Source organism: Hyperolius riggenbachi, chromosome 4 (assembly GCF_040937935.1).
Source record: "Hyperolius riggenbachi isolate aHypRig1 chromosome 4, aHypRig1.pri, whole genome shotgun sequence".
In the NCBI taxonomy this organism is placed as follows: domain Eukaryota; kingdom Metazoa; phylum Chordata; class Amphibia; order Anura; family Hyperoliidae; genus Hyperolius; species Hyperolius riggenbachi.
In genome coordinates, this window is record NC_090649.1 from 366,117,414 (window position 1) to 366,138,316 (window position 20,903).

The 20,903-nt window shown below is 47.6% G+C and overlaps 1 protein-coding gene across 1 annotated transcript in view; it reads left to right on the forward strand.

The window, feature by feature from the left end:
* Positions 1 to 18,920, forward strand: part of LOC137504053 (sulfotransferase 6B1-like) — an 83,969-nt gene extending 65,049 nt beyond the window's left edge. Inside the window, exons 6-7 of the mRNA XM_068231977.1 lie at positions 5,935 to 6,091; positions 18,717 to 18,920. Of these exons, the coding sequence (XP_068088078.1) occupies positions 5,935 to 6,091; positions 18,717 to 18,847 (288 nt within the window). The 3' untranslated portion in view covers positions 18,848 to 18,920. The remainder of the gene's footprint in view (positions 1 to 5,934; positions 6,092 to 18,716) is intronic.
* The last annotated feature ends 1,983 nt before the right edge of the window (positions 18,921 to 20,903 follow it).

Consider the following 20,903-nt stretch of genomic DNA (forward strand, 5'->3'; position numbering starts at 1 on the left):
ATTTTGCACAGGGCATGATAATTCTAGGCGCAGACATGAATACACCACTAAACCCCAGCATAGACACATCAAATGGCAAATCCTCCCTACCCTTCAGAGCCATTAAAAACATCAAGCAAAACCTACTCTCTCTAAGACTCATGGATGTTTAGAGACTCCAGCACAAAAAAACAAAAGACTACACTCATTACTCAGACCCCCACGCCAAGTACTCCAGAATAGATTATCTATTCCTAACACAAGCAGACCTGGAGTGGGCAACTGACACCAACATAGGTGTAACGCTTGGTGGTGTATTCTCCACAGTCAGCATGCAACGCATGAGCTGGCGTGGAGGAGGTACACACACTAGCACCAGGAAACAGGCTATCCCTAGTATAGTGGAGGGGAGGACTGACTCCAATAGGAGATTGTGGCGCACAGAGCCGGTGCAGATCTGACAGCCACAAACAATGCTTTCGTTATAACGTCTCAGCGCAAAGTAGCGCTGAGCGCATAAACCAGAACTGAGGAGATCAGAACAGGTAGACAGAATGAACGCTTGCTAGCTAGCGGCTACTTAGCGACAGCAAGCGTCCAAAACCAGACAGACTGGAATGAGGCAGCCAATGCGCTGCGGCGATGGCGTGCCTCACAAAGACAGGACAGGACAGTCAGAAAATAGCAGGATTAAGATAGATGAACGTAACACAGATAAATATACAATAAGTATGTTTTCCTAGCGTATTACAATTACAGCTATCAATTAAACTATTTGTAACTTCTGACTAACATATGTATATATCGGCAATGAACCGATATATGACATAAGCAGGAACGCTGACTAGGACTGGAGTAATACAGGGAACAGGACTCAGAAGGATTCGCTATCTCTTCGCAGAGATGAACGCAATCCACAAACAGTAACAGAACAGGATTCAGAAGGATTCGTTATCTCTTCGCAGAGATGAACGCAATCCACAAACAGGAACAGGAACAGGATAACTAGCTCAGCACGGGTGTTCACGGTACGCGCAAACTACCAAAACGTGCTGGAAAACTGACTAACTGAACACAGGAAATAAACAGTTCGTGTACGTATATATCAGCAACACTGATATATCAACGTAACACAAATACAAGGAAAATAATAAACGTGCTGGTATGCATATATATTGGCAATGAACCAATATATGATGCAAAGACCAGCAAAGTATCTTTAACAAGAAACACGATCGGGGGCTAAAGCGACAGCAAGACAGGCTAAGCTGAAGCTATGAAAACCCAAGGAAACCCTGCAGGAAGCAGATCTTTATACTGAGGTCATCCAATGGGAGCAGACATGCAGATTCCCACACAGGTGAATGATAATCAGTCACAAGCTGACAGCAGGGAAAGACAGACAAAGCTATGCAACTTGCATGGAAATAGATCAGAACTGCCTGAGCTGCAGCACTAATACTTCCAGTAATAGCTGCTGCAGCAGCGATCATTACAATAGGACAACAATTACTGTCCGACCATGCGCCAGTATATCTAACATTGCAATTCCCCACAGTCAGATCAAATCAATTCATATGGATACTTAATCCAGATTTGCTAGACACAGAAAAGTCCCAGGCAAGGATAAATGACTCGCTAAAGGAATACCTACAAAACAACTCGACCCCAGACAGTTCACCATTACTGACCTGGGAAGCACATAAACCAGTAGTTAGAGGAGAATTCATTAGATTGGGAAAAGAGAAGAAGATAGAAAAAGAAGCAAAACTAACCTCCCTACTCTTAAAACTCCAACAACTTGAGAAAAAACATAAAATGAAACAAGCGGCACAAATTCTCACTGAACTTACTACCACTAGAGAGGAAATTGAACATTTATTACATATATCAGCAAAAAAGAGAATACTGAGGGCTGAAAAAACAATCTATGAATGGTCCAATAAAGCAGGTGCGTTCTTGGCTAGGAAACTCAGGAAGAGACAAGCCCAGCAACAGATAGACATGATAATAGATAAAAAAGGCCAGAAACATACAATCTCCAAATCCATATTAAAAACATTTAGACAATATTACGAGGATCTATACAATATAGACCAGGGAAACCTGCCTGCCCAACAAAAAACTATCAGACAACACAAAATTCAAAAATTCCTCTCCAAATATGGCCCCAACCCTCTAGAAAAGATCAAAGCGGAGAATCTAGATGCACCAATCACAAAAGAAGAGTTCACTAACACTGTTAGCAAATTAAAGGCAGGGAAAAGTCCAGGTCCAGACGGACTGACCGACCTATACTATAAAACTTTTGCGACAACACTAGCAGACCCCTTCTTGGCAGCTTTCAACTCAATAGGGCCTAACCCCAACCCATCTCGACAGCTTCTAGAAGCTCATATCACAATTCTCCACAAACCGGGCAAAGACCCTTCAAATTGCGCAAGCTATAGACCCATCTCCCTACTAAACAACATCTCCTTACCTCAGGCCACATTGCATCAATGTCAAATATCCTTCCCCCTAAGGTGGGAGTTGATAGCCATCACTTATCTGGGAATCAAAATCCCCTCAGATTTACAAAAAATATTCGCCCTAAACTACACCCCCCTAGAAACAAAAATAACGGCCGACCTGGAACTATGGGGGAAAATGCAAGGAATTTCATGGTTTGGGAAAATGTCAATAATAAAAATGAACATTCTGCCCAGATTTTTGTACATATTTTAAAACCTCCCAATCAAGATCCCCAAAGCGTATTTAACCAACATGCAAAGGAAACTCACTGAGTTCATATGGAACAAACAAAGACCCAGATTAAGGTTTGACATCCTCACAAGACCTAAGCTCTCTGGAGGAACAGGCCTCCCAGATCTATTTAAATACTACTTGGCCACACATCTAGTCAGGACCCTGGGTTAGGCAGAACTTAACTCTAAAAAGGACTGGGTACAAATAGAAAATACTAGCATCCAACCCCAGATTCGAAATATACAATCCCTCTTGTGGGAATCCATCCCCTCCCGCTCCAAGGCCACCCAATACCACCCTCTAATAGAGCCAACGCTGAAAGCCTTCTGGGTATGTAACAAAAAATACAACTTAACAGGTAAGGGAAGCCTTTTGACTCCCTTACTCAACAACAGTGACTTTCCTCCTGGACTAGAGAAGAACTTCTTAACAGGTTGGAATAAAAATTCAGCTCCGAGAATAGCGGATTTCATATACAAAGGTGAGGTCCTACCCTATCTACAAATTAAAGACTACACCACTCCAAACAGCATTCTAAAATGGCAATATTTTCTAATAAGGCATTATATAAATTCCCTAAAATCCAAGAAAATACTAAAAAGCACTACCACAGCCTTCGAAGAGAAGATTCTCTCCGATAAAATACAAAAACATCTACTAGCCTGGGCATACGCTATCTTAAACAATAACAAAAGTAACGAACTCCTACACTATCAAAAAAAGTGGAATCTGGCCCTAAAAAAGAACATTACACCAGAACAATGGGAGACTATAGCTGCTAACACTCACAAATCCTCCAGAAGCACCTGGGCGCAGGAGCAGAATTTCAAATTCCAGTCCTTATGGTACAAAACACCTGAGGCTATTCATAGATTTGCCCCTGAGACACCAAACAGCTGCTGGAGATGCGGAATGAACGATGGGTCCTTCATCCACTTAACTTGCCAATGCCCGGCCCTACAAACGTACTGGACCAATATCCACAACATAACGCAAAAAATAAACGGTTCACCTATCCCATTTGAGCCCGACACATTCCTACTACACAACAGTAATACATACCACAAGGCGTATAAAAACTCAATTCTGCCACACTTGATAAATGCAGCTAGATCTCAGATACCTGCCCTCTGGAAGCAAAAAGCAGCACCCACTAGTCAAGGCTGGCTACAAAAAGTGAGCAAAATCCAAAAAATGGAGGAACTGATACACAGTACCCAATATTCAATGGATACATTTCACCAAATATGGGACAGATGGATAGATTTCACCCAAACAAATGACTGGCTAACATATCAGACACTATAAGATTAGAGCAGCAACTGGTAATGCAGATTAATTACACACACACAATAACACTCCTAGGCCACACTAGGTACTAAACTAAACTAAACGGATCACCACCCTCCATGACACTCTAAGGTCTAGCTTGTCACCTCTTGCCAACTTCATTCAGGAGTCATTCTGACACCTGAGTGCTCGGTTCGGGAATTTAAGGCACTGTGTGGGTTCACAATACAAGGTCGCACGATGGGTCACTAGAGTAACTTAATCCAAGTTAAGAAGACTCATTCTAGACCCGTGGAATGACATCGTAGGTGGAAACAAGGTTAAAGATTAATGTTTATAAAGTTGCATAGCCTTTCAATATGTTTCTCATAGTTTCTAGCTCGTTCACAATAAGATAAGCTGTTAAGTTAAATTCGAGATACAAACTAATACTAGCTACCGCACCAAATATGTTGTACATGCTCTTAAGATGTATAGCTCAACATTCTATGTACTTGCACCAAAGAGATGTAACATTAAGCATGCCCAATTTATCGGTTTGTATGTCTGCTTATACTTTGTTAATGCTCAATAAAAATATTGAAATAGAAAGAGGGGGGGCATCCCCCCTCCCCACCGACATGCCACCAAGCTCTCCCCTCATGCTGCAACCCCTCCAGGTCCTAGGGGGCATCCTGCTGCGGGCCCCGTGTGACGTAGGGCTCGGGCAGGCCCCATAGCAACCGCTATGGTTGCTATGGCGATTGCTACGCCCCTGTGTTCACTGCTGCATGGCAACTGCTTGCTGAGCACACAGTTCATCTGCCTGTGGAAAAGAGGCCTAAATGTTGCGGTCATCTGACTGAAATATTCATGTGAATAATTGGGTATTTACAAGCTTTACTACAATAAAATGACTATTTGCAGAGCACTGGCACAGGCATCAATAGGGGATGCAGAGGCTGAGCTAGCACCAGGGCTCCTGGGCATGAGGACTTAGGTCTCTTTTCCACAGACTGCTGATTGAACTGTGTGCTCAGCAAGCAGTTACCAGGCAGCAGTGAGCAGTTACCAGGCAGCAGCAAGAGTTTGAGAGGCATTTCAAAGGCTATCAACAGTCTGTGGAAAAGAGGCCTTACTCCAGTTGTTGCATTGGATCTTTAGTTGCTTTAATTTACTTTAGAGGTATGATTTTGAACAGTGTTAATAATTAAACTACTGGTATTTCCTTTCCTCTGTTTACACTTCTTTGAAGGAGTGACTGTTCTTGGAAATCCAATTTTAGTGGACTTTACCATGCGATAATCATGCACACAATGTTGGTGGGGGTGGGGGAGTTCAAGTAACTCAAAATGCTGTAAGGAAGAAATGTATATAAGAATACTATAATTTAATTCTTCTTGAGGCCCCTTTTCAACTGCTGACTGCGTCGCCCGACGTTACGCTTCCCCACCACATCTCCGTTGCAAAGGCCACACAAGTCTATGGAAACTTGCACATTTAACGCGATGCGACACAATGTGCCGGACGTATCCAAATCGGCACATACCCAACGCAAAGTCTGCAGAGCACTGCTGCACAGATTATGCAGCCATGGAACTCAATGGGTGACACAGCGAGTGTTAATGTCGGCAGAGCGGTGCAATGCAGCACGCATGTGCGGACTGACTGGAATCTCAGAGACACACTTCCTGCAAGGAGTACATCACTAGCCAGGGGGCAGTGCATTGCATATGACCCTGTTGCACCGTGGCGCATGTTCACATGAAGGCTGTTTTTTGTGGCATGATGCAGTGCTTGCACCGCATCACACCACTGATATTACGTGGAAAACTGGCCTAAAATGTAAAAATAAAGGGGAAACTTTTGTATAAAATCCTGGCTTGTTCGCTGATAACTAAAATAAACATTTTTTTATTTCTGAATTATTCTCTAAAGGACCTTCCAGCACAGCTGAGAAAAATATGCAATTTTTATGGATTAACTCTGACAGAGGAGCAGATAAGTCTGGTGCAGGAAAAATCCACTTTCACATCTATGAAGGAGAAATCCTCCACCACACATGGAAATTTGGGAGATGTTTTCTTCCGAAAAGGTACGTTATCAAGGGGTATTGATTTGCACTATGAAAATAAATTCATATGGACTGAAATATATAAATTTAGTCTTAGATAGAGTGATCAGATTTTTGTGGGTCCAACCTGGGACAGGGAGGGTGGGCGCGGGGAGGGGGGCGGCGCGCGCAGCGCCCCGCAGCGAAAAGTGGGGAGGACTGAGGAGCCCACAGCGATGAAGACCAGAGGGGGGGGCGCCGCGACGAAAAATGGGCGTGACCATGACATTGTATGGGCGGAGCTAACGTAATGATGTAACAGCGAGGCATAAGAAAGCAGTGTTTACGCCATGATGTGGACAAACGAGACTTTGCATCATGGGTGTGCAGAAACTGTGTGATGCTAATAGTATACCGTAACCACAAAGCAGCAAACATAGCCATCTATGACCATTAAATAATAAATGCAGTAACAGTTACCCCGGACACCAGAAACTAAATGCAATGGGCAACATGTCAGCACAAAATAAACGCAATGCGGGCAACATGTCAGTATAAAATAAATGCAATGCAGGCAACATGTCAGTACAAAATAAACGCAATGCGGGCAACATTTTAGTACAAAATAAACGCAATGCGGGCAACCATGTCAGTACAAAATAAACGCAATGTGGGCAACATGTCAGTACAAAATAAACGCAATGCGGGCAAACATGTCAGTACAAAATAAATGCAATGCGGGCAACATGTCAGTACAAAATAAACGCAATGCGGGCAAACATTTCACCAGAAAATTACTGCAATGCGGGCAAACATTTCCCCAGATAATTACTGCAATGCGGGCAAACATTTCACCAGAAAATTACTGCAATGCGGGCAAACATTTCCCCAGAAAATTACTGCAATGCGGGCAAACATTTCCCCAGAAAATTAACGCAATGCGGGCAAACATTTCCCCAGAAAAGAAACGCAATGCGGGCAAGCATTTCCCCAGAAAAGAAACGCAATGCGGGCAAACATTTCCCCAGAAAAGAAACGCAATGCGGGCAAACATTTCACTAGAAAGTAAACGCAATGCGGGCAAACATTTCACCAGAAAAGAAACGCAATGCGGGCAAACATTTCACCAGAAAAGAAAACGCAATGCGGGCAAACATTTCACCAGAAAAGAAAACGCAATGCGGGCAAACATTTCACCAGAAAAGAAACGCAATGCGGGCAAACATTTCACCAGAAAAAAAACGCAATGCGGGAAAACATTTCACCAGAAAAGAAACGCAATGCGGGCAAACATTTCCCCAGAAAAGAAACGCAATGCGGGCAAACATTTCACCTGAAAAAGAAACACAATGCGGGCAAACATTTCACCTGGGAAAGAAAGCATTTACTCACCTGGCAGAAGTCTCCGGCCTCTGGCGCGCTGCTCCCGGGACCTCCTTCCTTCTCCTGCTCGTCTCCCACTCCCGCGCTGACAGCCTGGCAGAGCAGGGCTACGGCAAGATGGCGCCCGAAGCCCTGTACTGGAGACACAAATAGTCTCCAGTACAGGGCTTCGGCAGCCATCTTGCCGTAGCCCTGCTCGCCTGCCGGTGTCGGAACAGACACCGGAAGACGAGGCTGGAGCGGGGCTGTGGGCAATGAACTGGCATGGCGTCTATAGACGCCGCTGCCAGTTCATGAGGAGAGTGGCCAGAGTCCCGAGGCCGGGACGTCCCGCTGCTGAAAGCGGGACGTTTCCCGGGACCTCATGCAGCCTGGGACAGCGGACCCCGAATCCGGGACGTGTCCCGGGCAACCCGGGACGTCTGGTCACTCTATCTTAGACTGCTTTCACAGTGGGACGTTACAGGCGCACGTTAGTGCAGCCTGTAACGCACCCCACCACACAGCAATGAAAAATCAATGGGCTGTTCACAGTGCCCACGTTGCGTTACACAGTAACGCTGCACGTTCGTTTGAAGTGCAGCATACTGTGCGTTCTAGCGGCTTAAGCCGCATTAGACTGTTTGCACATGCTCAGTATGGGTGTTTTTTTATTTTGTGGGTGGAGAGGAGGCGGGGAGAGGCCGCTACATAGCCAGGCACATGGCTACTTTATATTCACTGCACTTGCAGTGTTTACTTCGAGGAGCGGCCGCTGATTGGCTGGCGGGACCACGTGATGCGGAGAGCTCGGCTCACGTGGTCTCAGCAGCGAATCCGACAGTGCAGGCGCACCAAGAGCTGCTTTTAACGCGGCTCTTGGTAGCGTCCTGCTCCAACACCACCAGGCGTTGCGTTAGGGGCACGTTATGCACCCTATAACGTCCTATAAACGCAACGTCCTGGTGTGGAAGAGGCCTAAAAGGAATAATCAGCCAAAATATGCTACCCCCCAATCTACTTACCTGGGGCTTCCTCCTGCCTCTAGCCGCTGATACATCCAGTACCGCACCTCTGCTCCCAGCGTACATCAAAAAAGGGCGTCGGGAAAAAAGGGCGCGTGGTCTAAACGATAAGCAGTATTATCGTTTATAAAAAATATTGTGTAGAATTTCATTTACAAATAGTGTTTTAAGAATTTATAAATCATTAAATAATGTGTATGAAATCGGCAATTCTTAAAACATTAATCTTCCCTGTTTCTAAACTGAAACTTATAATTTCGTTTGTTAAAAACCCTCCCTGTACCTATCCCTAACCCCTAGACCCCCTGGTTGTGCCTAAACCTAAGACCCCCCTGGTGGTGCCTAAACCTAAGACCCCCCTGGTGGTGCCTAAACCTAAGACCCCCCTGGTGGTGCCTAAACCTAAGACCCCCCTGTTGGTGCCTAAAACTAACCACCCCAAAGCCCTCCCTGTACCTATCCCTAACCCCTAGACCCCCTGGGGGTGCCTAAACCTAAGACCCCCCTGGTGGTGCCTAAACCTAAGACCCCCCTGGTGGTACCTAAACCTAAGACCCCACTGGTGGTGCCTAAACCTAAGACCCCCTGGTGGTGCCTAAACCTAAGACCCCCCTGGTGGTGCCTAAACCTAAGACCCCCTATGGATAATAATGTTTTACAAACATTAATAAATAAAAAAATTTAATAAAAAAATGTAAATAATTTTTTGGGGTGGATAATAATGTTTTAGAAATGTTTTACAAATAGTGATTTAGTATCTTTATAAACGTTATTCGTCACAGGCTCATTTTGTAAAGTTAAATAATCACAAGCACAGTTATAAAACCTTAAAAATCTCCGGGCGCCGTTTGTAAAACGTTAATAATCTCCGGCGCCTTTTTTTCCCTGTTCGGCGCCCATAAAACGATATTTATAATGGGAGTGAATGGGGCGCCCTTTTTGTCCACTTGTCTCATGCGCCCAAATCTCCTGCTTCCCTGCTCCCAGCTGCCGGCCCGGGGTCTCTACCGGTGCACAGGCCGACTTTGAGGTCGTCCTCTAGTGTGCCTGCACAAACAATATCAATCACTCGCACATGGTGTGGAGTGTACCAGTAGAACTACTGTGCCTGCACAGTACACACCATGTGCGAGTGATTGACAAAGGCTGTCGCGCAGGCGCAGTAGGTGCGTGCCGGCATCTGCACCGGCAGGGACCCCGGGCCGGATGCTGGGAGCGGAGCTGTGGCGCTGGACGTATCGGCGGCAAGGGGCTGGAGGAAGCCCCAGGTAAGTAGATGGCGGTAAGCTTATTTTGGCTGATGAATCCTTTAAGAAAGTGATTCATGTGTATTCATCATAGAGATACATTTCTGTCTATTGTTCATCTATTTCTTGTTTTGTTCGACCACCTATCCCCTCGTGCTAAAAATATGCTCTCCCACATATTATGAAAATCCCAGAACCTCTGAGGTTTTCCTTACTTCCATAGATCACTATGGACTAGTGAGCAAACAGTGCCCTGTTGCACAACAAAAATGAAATAAAAACATTGACCCTTGGGTCACACGTATGCTGGGCAGTTTCTGGGCTAAATTGCAACGAAGGCGAGGGTGTAAAAGTCCCCACCCCCAAGTGGAGACAGGTATAGTTGCCCACAGTATAGTGTAGACAGGTCTAGTTGTCTAGTTGCCCCCAGTATAGGTAGCCGGCTATAGGCCCCCACCCCAGTATAGGTAGCCCATATAATTGCTTCCAGTATAGGTTAGATAGGTAGGTGCCTCCAGCATAGGTAGCCAGTATAGTTGCCCATAGTATAGGTTAGATAGGTGGGTGCCTCCAGCATAGGTAGCCAGTATAGTTGCCCCAGTATAGGTTAGCTAGGTAGGTGCCCCAATATAGGATAGATAGGTAGGTGCCGGCAGTATAGGTTAGATAGGTAGGTACCCACAGTATAGATCAGATAGGTAGGTGCCCACAGTATAGGTTAGATAGGTAAGGTGCTCGCAGTATAGGTTAGATAGGTAGGTGCCTCCAGTATAGGTTAGATAGGTAGGTGCCCCCATATAGGTTAGATAGGTAGGTGCCCTTAGTATAGATTAGCTAGGTAGGTGCCTCCAGCATAGGTAGCCAGTATAGTTGCCCCAGTATAGGTTAGATAGGTAGGTGCCCCCATATAGGATAGATAGGTAGGTGCCTCCAGTATAGGTTAGATAGGTAGGTGCCCACAGTATAGGTTAGATTGTTAGGTACCCGCAGTCAGTGGCGGACATACGGCCGTGCAGGCCGTGCCGCCGCACGAGGGCCCCTGAAGTTCTGCTGCTTCAGGGGCCCATTAAGTATTGCAGGTTTTTTTTTTTTTTTTTTTTTTTTTTTTATTTATTTTTTTTTTAACCTGGGGGGCCCAACTCCTGTCCTCCCCCCTCACCTCGCCCCCCCCCCCCTCATGCGGCGGGAGAGCGGAAAATACAAGAAGTCTCCGGCCGGGGCGGCAGCTGCCGCTTGGTCTCCAACTTTGGAGACATATCGGAAACTAAGCAGCAGCTGCCTCTAGCGTCTGCTGCAGCCCCGGCCGGAGACTTCCTGTATTTTCTGCTCTCCCGCCGGCTGCAGCGCATACCGGGAGGGGGGCCCCGAGGTGAGTGAGGGAGGATAGGAGTCGGGCCCCCCACCCGGATAGCTACCCACCCGGCTACCTTACCCACCCACCCGGCTACCTACCCCGCTACCTAACCATCCACCCGGCTACCTACCCGGCTACCTAACCAGGCTACCTACCCACCCACCCGGCTACCTAGCTACCCACCCGGCTACCTAACCACCCTGCCGGCTATCTACCTGGCTACCTACCCACCCGGCTACCTAACCACCCTGCCGGCTATCTACCTGGCTACCTACCCACCCGGCTACCTACCCACCCGGCTACCTAGCTACCTAACCACCCTGCCGGCTACCTACCTGGCTACCTACCCACCCGGCTACCTAGCTACCCACCCGGCTACCTGACCACCCTGCCGGCTATCTACCTGGCTACCTACCCACCCGGCTACCTAGCTACCCACCCGGCTACCTAACCACCCTGCCGGCTATCTACCTGGCTACCTACCCACCCGGCTACCTAGCTACCCACCCGGCTACCTAACCACCCTGCCGGCTATCTACCTGGCTACCTACCCACCCGGCTACCTAGCTACCCACCCGGCTACCTAACCACCCTGCCGGCTACCTACCCACCCGGCTACCTAGCTACCCACCCGGCTACCTAACCACCCTGCCGGCTATCTACCTGGCTACCTACCCACCCGGCTACCTAGCTACCCACCCGGCTACCTAACCACCCTGCCGGCTATCTACCTGGCTACCTACCCACCCGGCTACCTACCCACCCTGCTGGCTACCTACCCACCCGGCTACCTACCCACCCACCCGGCTACCTACCCACCCGGCTACCTACCCACCCGGATACCTACCTACCCACCCGGCTACCTACCCACCCACCCGGCTACCTACCCACCCGGCTACCTAACCACCCTGCCGGCTATCTACCTGGCTACCTACCCACCCGGCTACCTACCCACCCGGCTACCTAGCTACCCACCCGGCTACCTAACCACCCTGCCGGCTATCTACCTGGCTACCTACCCACCCGGCTACCTAACCACCCTGCCGGCTATCTACCTGGCTACCTACCCACCCGGCTACCTACCCACCCACCCGGCTACCTACCCACCCGGATACCTACCTACCCGGCTACCTACCCACCCACCCGGCTACCTAACCACCCACCCGGCTACCTAACCACCCACCCGGCTACCTACACACCCACCCGGCTACCTACCTACCCACCAGGCTACCTACCTACCTACCCACCCGGCTACCTACCAACCCACCAGGCTACCTACCCACCCACCCAGCTACCTAACCACCCACCTACCCACCCACCAGGCTACCTACCCACCCGCCTACCCAGCCACCCACCAGGCTACCCACCCGGCTACCCAGCCACCCACCAGGCTACTTACCCACCCGGCTAAGGGCTACCTACCTACCCACCCGGCTGCCTACCTACCCACCAGGCTACCTATCCACCCAACCACCCATGGGAGCTGCGCGCCGGATGGAGGCTGGGACAGGAGGTCTGCTGCTGCAGGTGAGTAAATGTTTTTTTTTTATTATTTATTTTAGCAGGTGTATGTTCTGGGCAGGTCTGCCACATGATTGCGTGTATGTTCTGGGCAGGTCTGCCACATGATTGCGTGTATGTTCTGGGCAGGTCTGCCACATGATTGCATGTATGTTCTGGGCAAATTTGCTACATGATTGCATGTGTTTTCTGGGCAAATCTGCCGACATGATTGCACGTATTTTCTGGGCATATCTGCCGACATGATTGCAGGTATTTTCTGGGCATATCTGCCGACATGATTGCACGTATTTTCTGGGCATATCTGCCGACATGATTGCACGTATTTTCTGGGCATATCTGCCGACATGATTGCACGTATTTTCTGGGCATATCTGCCGACATGATTGCACGTATTTTCTGGGCATATCTGCCGACATGATTGCACGTATTTTCTGGGCATATCTGCCGACATGATTGCACGTATTTTCTGGGCATATCTGCCGACATGATTGCACGTATTTTCTGGGCATATCTGCCGACATGATTGCACGTATTTTCTGGGCATATCTGCCGACATCATTGCACGTATTTTCTGGGCATATCTGCCGACATCATTGCACGTATTTTCTGGGCAAATCTGCCGACATGATTGAATGTATTTTCTGGGCAAATCTGCTCACATTATGTGTATTTTCTTGAGAAAACCTGCACAATTATGTGAATTTTCTGGGGAAAGGGTCACCAAAACTTGGGCCCACTGTCTTTGCGTTGCACTTTTCAAGGGAACCTGAGGTGAGAATAATATTGAGGCTGCCATATTTCTCTCCTTTTAAGCAATACCAGTTGCCTGGTTGCCGTTCTGGTCCTCTGCCTCTTATTCTTTCAACCATAGACCCTGAACAAGCATGCAGCAGGTCAGGGGTTTCTGACAATATTGTCAGAACTGAGAAGATTAAGCTGCATGCTTGTTGCTGGTGTAATTCAGTTTATTACTGCAGCCAAATAGATCAGCAGGGCCGCCAGGCAACTAGTATTGTTTAAAAGGAAATAAATATGGCAGCCTCCATATCACTCTCACCCCGGGATCACTTTAAATTACAGTTAGCTCCGCCCTTATCCGGTCATTGCCACGCCCATTTTTTTGCCGCGGCGCTATGCGCCGCAGGTTCTATCCACGCCCTTCGCGCGCCGCAGGTTATAGCTGCACCCATTTTTGGGCGCGGCGCGCTTCGCGCGCCGCAGGTCAGGGGGGCCCACAATTGATATTTTGCACAGGGGCCCACTGCTGCCTGTGTCCGCCACTGCCCGCAGTATAGGTTAGATAGGTAGGTGCCTCTAGCGTAGGGGCAGGGGAAAGCAGGTAAAGTGCTACAACTCACCTTCTTCGATTCCCACACACAGCCTCTAACTTCTTCTTGTCCCAGTGTCCATTGCATTGGTAAGAGCGCCCCCTGTGATGACATGTGGTCACTTCATCACAGGGGGGCGCTGTTACCAACGCGACAGATGCCAGAACAGGAAGAAGATAGAGGCTGTGTGCATGCAAGGATCAAGGAAGGTGAGTTGTAGCACTATACCCACTCTCCCGCCGCTGCGTCCCCCCCCCCCCCCCACCTATCGCTCCGCACGGCGCTCAAAGCAGCCAGTCGCACTGTCTGCACGGGCTTAGAAAATATATATAAAATATATATAATATATATATTGGATTGCATTAAATGGCATGGATGCCAAAGGGCTCTTTTCCACCAATAATCATGTGTGAGCAGCATTGCAAATGCAGTGGGATCGTAATTCATTTTTTATACACTGCACGTGTGATTATTGCACATATCTGACTTTCACACTGTGGGACTGGGTTGGCAATATTGACTGACTGCAGATGCAGAAAAAATTACCAGACCCCACTTTTATTATTATTTAGCACCAACATCTTTTGCAGCTCTGTACAGAGTATATAGTCTTGTCATTTAACTGTTCCTCAAAGGTGCTCACAATCTAATCCCTACCATAGCCATATGTCCATCACAGTCTAGAGCCAATTTTAGGGGAAGGACACTGTGGGTGTAGGAGGAAATTGGAGTGCCCAGAGGTAAACCACACAGACAGGGTGAGAATGTACAAACTCCATGAAGATAGTGTCCTGGCCGGGATGTGAGCCGGGACACAGTGCTGCAAGGCGAGAATTCTATCCACTACACCACCAAACTGGTTGTGCAGTGGGCCCTGGCTGGGATTTGAACCGGGGACCCAGTGCTGCAAGATGAGGGCTATCCACTACACAGTGGACTCTGGGCTCTTCCTGCCCATCCTCCTGTGGCGAGAGTACGCAGGTAGTTCTTGGAGGATGAAGGTATCAATACGAATGACTTGCCTCCATGCTACCTAACCTAAATCCAATTAAAAAATATAAATGCAGCAGTGGAAAAAAGGGCTTCTACTATGATAATTGCGTGCTCTCGGTCAATGATATTTGAAGAAAGCAAGAATTTTTTTCTAAAAGATTACTGGCTCTAATACTAGTATTAGCTCCTGTTAACCTTGTTCTGCACCACTTCATCACTTCTGGTGCCCAGGGATTCGGAGAGTCCTTCACTGAGATGATGCAAGTTATGCAGTGTGGCGACATACAATACAAAAATGTATTTGAGATCACTTTGAAGTGGTGGTGTCTAGAAGTTCCATTCATTGGCAAACAGAGGGGGGATTACAGCTGCCAAGAATCCCCCCTCAGACCAGGGATGGTGCAGTGTCTGGGGACAGGCATAATTTGAGATACCAGAGTATCTTTAGGCATCCTGCAGCTCTCAGTACCATGCTGCTTTCTGTACTATGTTCCGCCCCCTTTCTTTACCTGCTACAGTTGACTTTGGATGTAGCAGCAGTGTTTATACAGAGCATGGAGCAGCAGTGTGTACAGAGCATGGAGCAGCGGCATGTGTACAGAGCATGCAGCAGCTCTGGGGAACTTGACAGAGTCAGGTATGAGCACAACCCTGTGCCCTGCTGTGTGAGTGCTTCACTTTCCCCTTCATTAGCAATGTCAGATGTCCTCATTATTATTTGTATCCAAACTGCTCCTGGTCGATCCTGCTGTCAATAGGGAGCAGATCAGACATTTAGGAAATAATTGTCAGATCCTGTCAGTCGGATGGGAAATTGCATTATGTGTACCTAGCATGATGTCCTACCATAATATTATACTATATTGAGGGAGACCTTCAGGAATACCCCCTTGAAAATCCTGGGTTTGCCCCTGCATTCACTAGAGAATGGGGCCATGTGGCTTTTTGCCCTACAATAGCCAGCAGCAGTGTCAAGCTACTGTGCACCACTCAGCAGTGCTGCCTATGTGAGCAGGCTCTCAATGCTGTTCATTTTGGTTACACAACTTTAAAGTAAACCAGAGATGAACTGGATAGTTGAAAAGTTGAAAAACGGCTCACCCTGCTCCTGCAAAAGTCCCGGCGGCGTTATTTACTATTCCCTCTCCAAGTCACCGTGGATAGTGGGGAAAGATGTAATTCGGCTTCCAGGTATTGCTGGCGGGTTGTCGAATTACAGTGTTTTTATTGTAATTATTGCTCTGTCATCTGTCGGCACTCAAATTACTCACTGAGCACCGCTATAGCCGTAATTCCTATTAAGGTCTATGCTATGGCAGCGGCAGCACTGTTTTTACAGCACTCCCATTGGAGAAGCATGTGATTTGTTTGATTACATGATAAATTTGCAAGACTCTAGATTTTCTGTGATCACTTCCTGCTTTAGCACATGGTCATGACTACCAAATTAGAGGCTTGCATATCTATCACCTGACCAAACTGATCACATGCTTCTCCATGAGTTCTCCTAGATATGACCATCACTACAGGTCATATGCCTCCTCCATTGCACTCCCGTGACCAGGAGAATTCTGCACAAGCGCAGTTACAGCTGCATACATATTATACTGCCACCGGTGACTTGAGAGCAGGGTGAGCTGAATGATGGCTCACCCTGCTGCTGCTCAAATTCCTAGTGGCTAACTCAGAGGAAGAAGTAATTTGGGGTCCAGTGATCAGTGCTAGTGTTGGGCGAACATCTGGATGTTCGGGTTCAGTGTAGTTCGGCCGAACATGCCCCTGATGTTCGGCATGTTCGAGCCAAACCCCGAACCCAACCCGAACATGTCCCTTTGGGGCCCCTATAGGGTCCCAGCATAAAAGGAGAGCATGCCCCGAGCGCGGGGGGGGGGGGAGTCTGAAATGCCCCCACCCCTCCCTGCTAAGCTCTCCCTTCTGCCGGTACCCTATAATTAAATTTAAGTGCCCAAAAGTACCTGAGGAGGAGGAGGGCAGGAAGAGGGAAGCCGGAGTTCTTGAGATAGAAAGAGAAGAGGGGCGCTCTAAGTCCGCTGCACCACTATACTATGCATCAATAGGACAGGTCTCACCTGTTTACGATGGGGCTGGCACAGCGTACACAGCCCGGATTCGCCTTGTCCCTCTTAGCCGAGCCGGGGACTGAGCTCTAGCGCGGGGCGGAAGTGACGTCACTCGCTCCAGGAAGTGGTGGATCAATAGCCAGACGACGCTAGGCAGCTCTATACAGAGCTTCTGGTGCTGGAAAGCGTGTGTCACCGAGTTATAAACTTCACAGGAGTGAAAATATATGGACAGGGAAGTAGTTGGGATAGAAAATTTTATTAAAACAACACGTTTCGTGGAGATACAGTCTCCGCTTTTTCAAGTTAATGCTTAAATGACAAAAAGTGCTCTCAGAAATAAATACCCTCCCCTCCCTACAAAAATCCAAATTGACCAATCCGCACTGCAGTAGGTGTGGTCCAGAAGTTCATACCTTAGGTACCTTACGGCACCTTTCTCCTTGTTTAGAGGTAATATGAACTTCTGGACCACACCTACTGCAGTGCGGATTGGTCAATTTGGATTTTTGTAGGGAGGGGAGGGTATTTATTTCTGAGAGCACTTTTTGTCATTTAAGCATTAACTTGAAAAAGCGGAGACTGTATCTCCGCGAAACGCGTTGTTTTAATAAAATTTTCTATCCCAACTACTTCCCTGTCCATATATCTTCACTCCTGTGAAGTTTATAACTCGGTGACACACGCTTTCCAGCACCAGAAGCTCTGTATAGAGCTGCCTAGCGTCGTCTGGCTATTGATCCACCACTTCCTGGAGCGAGTGACGTCACTTCCGCCCCGCGCTAGAGCTCAGTCCCCGGCTCGGCTAAGAGGGACAAGGCGAATCCGGGCTGTGTACGCTGTGCCAGCCCCATCGTAAACAGGTGAGACCTGTCCTATTGATGCATAGTATAGTGGTGCAGCGGACTTAGAGCGCCCCTCTTCTCTTTCTATCTCCACTACAGTGTTTTCAACGGGAGCAGCCGAGTTCAGACTGCGGGGGCCTGATCGCTATTTAGGGGCACACACTAGCTCCATATTTCGCCGGAGTTCTTGGGCACTAGTACCATCTGGTGCTTCCGCCCTCTCTTGACGCACTTCCTGTTTGCATTTAACATGATGACACGTACCCTAGTACGCGTCATCGCGGTACTTCTGCGCACTCTTGACGCGACTTCAAATGTAAACAGGAAGTGCGTCAAGAGAGGGCGGAAGTACCAGATGGTACTAGCGCCCAAGAACTCCGGCTTCCCTCTTCCTGCCCTCCTCCTCCTCAGGTACTTTTGGGCACTTAAATTTAATTATAGGGTACCGGCAGAAGGGAGAGCTTAGCGGGGAGGGGTGGGGGGCATTTCCGACCCCCCCCCCCGCGCTCGGGGCATGCTCTCCCTTTATGCTGGGACCCTATAGGGGGCTATGTTCGGCCGGACACGGCTGTGTTCGGCCGAACAAAGAAGGCCTATTCGGGTTCGGGCAGCGTGCCCGAGCACCCTCCCGAACACCATGAGGTGTTCGGGGGGTGCCGAACCGAACCTGAACAGGCCAAAATCCGGGCGAACCCGAACAGTGGCGAACACTGTTCGCCCATCACTAATCAGTGCTATAGCAGCGCCCAGCTCAGGCTCTCGGCACTCTGCGCCAAGCGCCAAAACCGCCTTTTTGTTACAGCTGAGTTGCCGGGACTGCACATGTGCAGAGTCCACGACTGAGCCGAGCCCCAAACAGTTGTACTTTAACATTTTATTAAATGTATCTAATTATTTATTTTTTGCAGGTGAAGTTGGGGATTGGAAGAGCCTTTTTACTAAAGAACAGAGCAAAGAGGTGGATGCAAAGTTTGAAGAGTGTCTTGCTGGAACAAAACTGGGAAAGATGATAAACTATGCAAAATACTGCACATATTAGTTAGTATTAGATGGTTCCCTATTTCATTTTGAATGTCTTAAATGCTTGTATAAAATAAAGTCATTATTCAGTCTCTCGTGCGATGCAAGATGTATACCTGTGAGCATGCCCAGCTGAGACTGACCAGGTGGACTGATATGTGCTGCTAAAATTATATATATATATATATATATATATATATATATATATATATATATATATAGTTGCTTGCAAAAGTACTCGGCCCCCTTGAAGTTTTCCATTACTGCCACAAACATGAATTAATTTAATTGGAATTCCACGTGAAAGACCAATACAAAGTGGTGTACACGTGAGAAGTGGAACGAAAATCATACACGATTCCAAACATTTTTTACAAATCAATAACTGCAAAGTGGGGTGTGCGTAATTATTCAGCCCCCTGAGTCAATACTTTGTATCTTTGTACCTTTTGCTGCAATTACAGCTGCTAGTCTTTTAGGGTATGTCTCTACCAGCTTTGCACATCTAGAGACAGTAATCCTTGTCCATTCTGCTTTGCAAAACAGCTCCACCTCAGTCAGATTAGATGGACAGTGTTTGTGAACAGCAGTTTTCAGCTCTTGCCACCGATTCTCTATTGGATTTAGATCTGGACTTTGACTGGGCCAGTCTAACACATGGATATGTCTTGTTTAACCCATTCCATTGTTGCCCTGGCTTTATGTTTAGGGTTGTTGTCCTGCTGGAAGGTGAACCTCTGCCCCAGTCTCAAGTCTTTTGCAAACTTCAAGAGGTTTTCTTCCAAGATTGTCCTGTATTTGGCTCCATCCATCTTCCCATCAACTCTGACCAGCTTCCCCGTCCCTGCTGAAGAGAAGCACCCCCAGAGCATGATGCTGCCACTACCATATTTGACAGTGGGGCTGGTGTGTTCAAAGTGATGTGCAGTGTAAACTTTTCCACCACACATAGCGTTTTGCATTTTGGCCAAAAAGTTCCATTTTGGTCTCATCTGACCAGAGCACCTTCTTCCACATGTTTGCTGTGTCCCCCACATGGCTTGTGGCAAACTGCAAACGGGACTACTTATGCTTTTCTGAAAAATCACTGGACACTGCAGCGTTTTGGGAGCGATCGCGATTAGCGATGCTATGCATGCTAATCGCGAATCGCCGGCAAAATGCTGCATATTACGCGTTTGTGGTTAACGCTAGCCATAGGCTTACATGGGCTAGCAGTTTTTAAAAAAGCGCTAGCGTTTTGCGCTGAGTGGGAATCGCACGATTCCCACTCAAGTGTGAATGGGGCCGTAGTGTTGCATAATATGCAGGTTGGCTGCCAAAACGCACATAATGAACGTCTATGGTAACGCATATGCATTTTTTAATGCATTTTTAATTAAAAAATAAAGATCTCTGATGTGTTTCCGCTTCCTGTTGTCTTCTGCGCGGATCCAATTTTTCACACCCGACCCGCAGATCCGCTACCCACACCTGACCCGCAACCCGCTTTTCTGCTGAATTTAACCACTTCAGCCTACAGTGTTGTTCACCTTGTGCATCCGAGCAGCTTTCATCTCCCATTCATTCGCCAATAACTTTATCACTACTTATCACACTGAAATGATCTATATCTTGTTTTTTCCGCCACCATTTAGGCTTTCTTTGGGTGGTACATTTTGCTAAGAATTATTTTATTCTGAATCCATTTTAACAGGAAGATTAAGAAAGAAATTGAAAAAAAAATTATTTGGGTAATTTTTGGTGTGGGAGGTAAACAGCTAATTTTAAATGTAATATAATGTATTTATTTAATAAAAAAAAGTATGTGGGTGTAGTTTTACTATTTGGCCACAAGATGACCACGGTCAAAAAGTCCTAGGAGCGAACAATCTCACTTCCAGGAAGCATTAGAAGCACGGGAATTTTTTTTCTGTACAAAGACCGCGGCCGCTGATAAGAGGCCGTCTGTTTTTCTGCAGGGGACTTAGATCAATGAATGGGAACTATATTCCCATTCATTGATCTTGGGGCTAACGGCAGGTGGTGGGAGCGTGCGCGATCGCGAGCAAGGCACAGTGGCAGCAGCAGAGTCT